The sequence below is a fragment of the Gambusia affinis genome, linkage group LG07 (assembly GCF_019740435.1).
Source record: "Gambusia affinis linkage group LG07, SWU_Gaff_1.0, whole genome shotgun sequence".
Lineage (NCBI taxonomy): Eukaryota > Metazoa > Chordata > Actinopteri > Cyprinodontiformes > Poeciliidae > Gambusia > Gambusia affinis.
In genome coordinates, this window is record NC_057874.1 from 17,855,753 (window position 1) to 17,862,122 (window position 6,370).

A 6,370-nucleotide genomic window follows, 5' to 3' on the forward strand; every position below is an offset into this window, starting at 1 on the left:
CCCTGTGTGTTTGTGTGTGATATAATCTCCCTCTCAATGCTGATGATCTAGACAGGCCTCCAATGGTTCTTTAAATTAGTGAACAACACAAACATTACATAGTTCAGTTGAAAATCATAAGGATATAGTTAATGTTGAAAAAAAAAATCTTAGAAACCTCAAATGAAACCTCCCCTTTACAGTTCTGTGTAGGGAAGTATCTGAAATTTAAATGTTTTCCAGAAATGAAAAACCAAAACAACCTGAATTAGTAGTTTTCAAATTATGATTTAATCTGTTGATAAATAAGTCAAAACTCATCATTCAGATACTGTTTGTCTGATACACAATGTATACTATTTTTATTAAACAGTCAAAAGTCAGTACTGCTTATGTTTCAGTCCACATAAACAGAACTTTGTCCATATCATTAACAGGTCCAGTCTGTCTCTCGGGTCATTCTTTGGCCAGGTGTATAGCTAAACCCCCACAACATTTTCCTGCACTTGTTAGGAATGGGACCACAACAACTTGCAGCATGATGTCCCAGAAGCTCTGTATCCAGCGATTTCCGATGAGGACACAGTGAATACAGGGACGAATCATCCTGTCACAAAAAAGGAAAACACAAACATTACATAGTTCAGTTGAAAACATACAGATATAGTTAATGTTGAAAAAAAAAATCTTAGAAACCTCAAATGAAACCTCCCCTTTACAGTTCTGTGTAAAAGTATCTGCCCCAAGCAGAATTTTGTTATTTTGTTTTTAATTTTTTTTTTATCACATTTAAATGTTTTCCAGAAATGAAAAACCAAAACAACCTGAATTAGTAGTTTTCAAATTATGATTTAATCTGTTGATAAATAAGTCAAAAACTCATCATTCAGATACTGTTTGTCTGATACTACAGTTATTTTAACAATCTTGAGCATTAGTGCAAAAAAAGGAACAAATACTATATTTTTTATTTATTTTATTTTGAAAAGTCACACCTTTAAAACAATTTCTTAAATGAAGCAGAAGAAACAAACCTACCAAATGTGGAAGCAGCTGAGGAGGCCAAACAAAAGACCAGAGATAGCTGACGTGGGAAGGGCCAGAAGAGCGGTGACTATCCTGTAAATCCAGACCCTGGACACTTCAAAGAGAGCATTGCTCCAGATCCAAACTCTGTCCCCGCTACGCACTGATGGCGGCTCAGCTATCACATCCTCAAACCCTACCTTTGAGTCAAAAGGAACAATTCAGTCATCATGTACAATTAACGCTGATGAAGCACTTTATAAGCTACGGAAAATCCACTATTTATGGAGTTTTTTAAGACGGAAGGCCAAATTATTTAGCTGAATTACAAATGCAAAAAACATAAATATAGGCAATTTTTACTAAGCTACTGCAAAATTATTTTACCTTGAGGCAGTCATTGATTCCTCGGGGATCCCTTGAAGTTATCAGTGGCTTTGTATCACTGATTTCCACCAGAGTGGATGTATGAATGTTTTCCTCCTCATCCAGAGAGGGCTGGGCTCTCCATAACGTCTGCAGTTCCTCCCCATCTTCAGACTCTTCAGGGTTACTGGATGGATGGATGGATGGATGGATGGATGGATGGATGGATGGATGGATGGATGGATGGATGGATGGATGGATGGATGGATGGATGGATGGATGGATGGATCTTAACGGGACAATTGATGAAGTGAGAGGAAAAGATACATTGTTATACTGATACTATAACTCTCTCCCAACTGTTTTACCGAAAAATGTGATCATGGTATTATTTTGACTTGTGTCAGAGATATCGCTAAAGAAAAACTATGTGCATGTCTAGAACAGAACATCATACTAAATAAATAAATAAACGTAGCAACTTATCAGCATATTTTCTGTCCTCTCCTTGTAAAATCCGTGCATAAAAAATACTCAAGCAGGACCCAACAAATTCACAGGGAAGATTTGTGTCACCAAAAGTTCCCCACTGTGGTATCATTGGAAAATCACATCAGGCTGTCATTGGAAAAATCTTGAGGGTTTTTTTCTGCTTTTGTTTTTTGTTTTCATGAATTTTCTCCATCTACTGTTTAGATCACCTAACGTCATACATTTAAAAAGACCTTTCCTCTTCCTTCAACCTTTGGACCCATTTACAGGTTGCTATTAGAACACAACAACCCACTTAGATTTAGGTTATTCTGCAGCCTTATATCCTTTCAGCCTCACAAAAATGAATTCAGTAGATGCTCATGCAAAATTATTGTGAGGTATTCAGATTGACTTGAAAATAATGTTGCCACATATGAAAACATACAGGCTACACTTTGAGTGCTCTTAATTTTACTGCATCCCCAAATTGATAGGAGGAAATAGAAGCAAGATATTTTCATTTGGAAAAATGCAAAATAGTAGTACAAAATACATCACTGTAAGTACGAGACAAGCTGTACATGAAGTCATTGTTGTGTTTGCATTAGCCACTGGAGCGTTTCCATGGTAAGAATAAAGTCAGATCGCTGGATGGAGACAGAAAGAGGACACAGGGTATTGATGGCAGGGAATTTCCTGCCTCGGTGCAGGAGACGAAGGCATGCTAATGGACTGCAAACGTAACCAGATGGAGCTTGTTTGTTTCCGGCTGCACAAGTGAGGTCGGCAAAGTGTGTGCGTGTGTGGGTGTCTGACTGAAACAAAATGGAGTAAACCCTGAGAAAATGATGACTCATGTCACAGCTCCGGTACAAGTAAATTAACTGGATTTTTCTAGAAAATAAACAATTTCCATGCTAACCACCAACAACAATACAAACGTGGGGGCGTTCTCCGGTGGCGTAGAGGTTAGCGCGCCCCACGCTTGGAGGCCCTCCGAACCCGACGACATTTGCCGCATGTCTTCCCCCTTTCCTGTCAGCCTACCATGAAAAAGGGACACTAGAGCCCACAAAAAGGACCCCCTGGTGGGGGGAAAAAAATACAAGCGTATTTTTTTTTTACTAATTTACATAAATAATATTAGATGATAATAACAATTAATACAGATGCATAATGTTAACTTTCTAATTTCAGAGGACACAATCATTCTGCAACCTCCCAGCTTGTACACATTGACTGTGTTTCTGATCAATAATACATACATTACTAACCTGTTCAGCTAACATTAACCATCCATCAGTCACTATAATAGCTTAGAATCATAATTCTATGTACTAGATCAAATGTCAAAAGGAGGTCACTCATTGTTGCCTCTATCCTTGGCTTTCAGTCCACATATTTTACTTTCTGAAATTCAGTTCTTTGGGTTTTTTTTAATCACATTGTGATTTGTGCAAGCAAATTAAATTATTTAGATTCTGCCTTGTTGGTGCTCAGTGACGTCATCACATTTCCTCATGTTTCTTCTGTAACTTAATTGGATATTGTCTTAGATCTGGGGATCATGAGAAGCTTCTATTAATAACTATGTTTTTAGTAGCTTCATTCTAATGAAGCTATTTATTAACTTAGTTTAATAAATAGCTAAGTAAATAAATGTATTTATTTTTTTACAAGAAATAAAAAAAACAAATAAATCGACGTGACCCTTTTATAAATACAGTGAATCTTTAAACATGAATTTTTCTTCTGTGGATCTCGCAACTGTGTGACATGATGGCGAGATGGGAGTATTAGAATAAATATTGTTTTGCTTGACTCCAGGGAGTCGATCAGCATGTGTCTGTATCCTTAAGGATTTTTCACCAGGCCCATTGCCCCAACATAATGCCTGTGTCCTCCCACAATGTCAATACAACCTCTGGTAGCATTCATGTCATTGTCACTCTCCAGACTTGCAATTAAGAAGTAATTGTGTGTTGTGTTCTGACACTGTGTCAGTAACACGACACACAATTTTATTATGCTGGAATACAATGTAAGACAGGAAGCAGCTTCTGTAGACATACTATCTGAAATTTATGAAAGTGCAACTCAAATGTTGCCGTGATGATTCTCTTATAACATCACTCAAGCACCTTTTTTGAAACAGTTCCACGATAAACCCACAAAGACGAGCCCCTTTCTGTGTTGCCTCTGGTCATTTACAAACCAAGCTAAATCACAGTGATTTGGTTTTAATCAAACTAATGCCACAGAGTGGAGGAAATATTAGTTTGTTTCAACAAGAGTAATAGTTCAACACTAATTAAAGCTGATACCGTCTGCTGCCAACATCAGCAGCTTATGTGGGGCATGTTGGATGTGCCACCATGTTCCTGCTCAGCACCTGTCACTACAGCTGTTTGCAGAACAATAGGTCAGACAGACTGTCACATCCACTTAACAGTGTTCATCCTAATCAAAAAAAAAAACTTCCAGTGCAGTTCTGCACTGTTGCATAAATTTAGGAGAATGTCTCACAACAGAGATTACAAACTTGAGCTCTCTACGTGAGCTTTGATAAGATACTTTACAGACTGTCATGTTTTCTATTTGCTCAGTCCATTTGAGGGTCTGACAAAATATTGTTATTCACTCCTTCAGACAGCAACATCAATCACCTCCTTTCCCTTTGAATCCTCAAGAGTGACTGTCTCATCACCTCTACTGTGCATTATTCATCGTTATGTGCAATAGAGCAGCTCATCAAGTTTAAATTAAACAGGCATCACAAGAAGATTAGTCCTTTTCCTTAGATTTAGTGTTAAGTACAGCCACAGTCAATCAGGCTCAAAACATAAAGCCTTGTTCTCTGAAGGATGGGGTTTATGTTTGATGAACTCTGAATGAGATTCACAGGGGAGAAAGAACATTTGTAATTGTCCTGATTTAATGAGAGCTACCACTGAAGAGGGAGGTTTTTCAATTTAATTAGCTGGTAGTAAATTACAGACGTGACAAAACAGAGTCACATTTGGAAGTAAGAGATTTGTTGGTTTTCTCACATTAGCCTGTCCTTAAGTCATTTTTCTATAGTTAGGGTCAGACAGAACTGCTTAGCATCAAACCTGTGAGGAACCAGAAATTACTGGTTATTATTAAGTTTCACATTTATATGGAATGAGACAATGGTCACCAATGCAGCATTGGCAATGCTACAATATCAACACCTTCAAGTGAGTTAGTTTGATTAGAACCCTCTGTGAACTGTCCAGTATAGTGGTGGCAACATCATGCTGTGGGACTGTTTTTGCTGCCAGAGAAACTGATGATTGGTAAAGAAGTGGATGGGATGATAAAAAAGGAGAACTACCTCCACATTCACCAACTTTAACTCAACACAACGGCCAGATGGTGGAAATTTTTGTACACAATTGTGCTCTCCCAAATCTTGATGTTCCCAAATACTTTTCTTGTGTTCTTTTCTATGTTTTTTTTTTATTTGTCATATGTTATACCCGTTCATATTTTGATTTGTAGATAATTTTGTGTTTTAACTCAAATCCTTTGGAATAATTTGTGTTCATTAGTTTATTGCTCTGTCTATTTCTTTTTTTACCTTTTTATAGGACTTCAGAGGATTTTTTTTATGGAGAATAAGTTTTGGGATGTTAGGGCAAGTTGGGAGAACAAACTGAGCTTGTTGGATTGGCCAATCTGCTCTGGTTTCGTGTTGGCTATGTTGGTGGCAGTGAAACTGTCCGCCAATCCTGAGACCTGGCTGTCCATCTTTCTATTTAGGCCCAAGCAGCAAAGCGCTGCAAAGGCCTATTGTAATCGTACTTTTGTACGATTGCAAAAATAATAATCGTTTGTTATTATTATTTTATGATTTTATATGATGAAGCTTTTTAGGAGCTTCATCATATTCAAAACCTCACCAAACTTGGCGGATGCATCAAGCCTGTTTAAAAATTTTGTATTTTAAGATCATTGCAAAAATCGCAAAAGAAATGGCTCAATTTTCAAAAGACCCTCTGCTATTCCCTTACTTCATCGTAGAGACATAAAAACTTCATCATAAAGACATGTGAACTTCTGACATCAGGGTGCAATGCTTCTAGAATTGTAAGTGTTGCTGAAGCAAACCTCGGTTGGAAAATCATATTTGTAGTGTTCATTTTATTGTACTGCCTTTGATAACATCACTCTGCTACACTGTCATCAACAGAGCTGTTCTGGTAGCTCTCTTCAGCACTTACATGGATTTGTTTGCAGCCAAACATCATAAAATGGCACAGTGTTATCTAGTGTTGAGCATATCCAGAAGTCAATAAAAAGGCATCTTAGTTACTATTTGTACAAGTGTGTTTGTGCATGTTTTTTTTTTTTCTTTTTAATGCCTGTCGGAAGGTCTGGTTCACCCTTGACACGCACAGCTACTTCTGTTTAATATCCCATAAAAGCAATATTGAATTTTACATAACGCAATATATAATCAAGTTATTTCTGAACCGTTTTTTGAGAACATCCCTGGCAA

General features: G+C 37.3%; 1 protein-coding gene across 1 annotated transcript; it reads right to left on the reverse strand.

Annotated features, from left to right (window-relative positions):
• Positions 1-329: 329 nt before the first annotated feature.
• Positions 330-5,887, reverse strand: zgc:172270 (uncharacterized protein LOC100136849 homolog). The gene is made up of 4 exons (XM_044121908.1): positions 5,883-5,887; positions 1,393-1,558; positions 1,018-1,205; positions 330-586 (listed from the first exon to the last, which is right to left on the reverse strand). Exons 1-4 carry the CDS (start codon positions 5,885-5,887, stop codon positions 436-438), a joined length of 510 nt encoding a protein of 169 aa, XP_043977843.1. The 3' UTR covers positions 330-435.
• Between the last annotated feature and the right edge of the window lie 483 nt (positions 5,888-6,370).

What these genes read in the sequence shown, in the direction of transcription:
- zgc:172270 (XM_044121908.1), bottom strand. An exon ending in GAATCAATGACTGCCTCAAG is followed by an intron (nt 1,206 to 1,392) that starts GTAAAATAATTT and finishes TTTGACTCAAAG; the next exon opens with GTAGGGTTTGAGGATGTGAT. An exon ending in CTCAGCTGCTTCCACATTTG is followed by an intron (nt 587 to 1,017) that starts GTAGGTTTGTTT and finishes TTTTTGTGACAG; the next exon opens with GATGATTCGTCCCTGTATTC.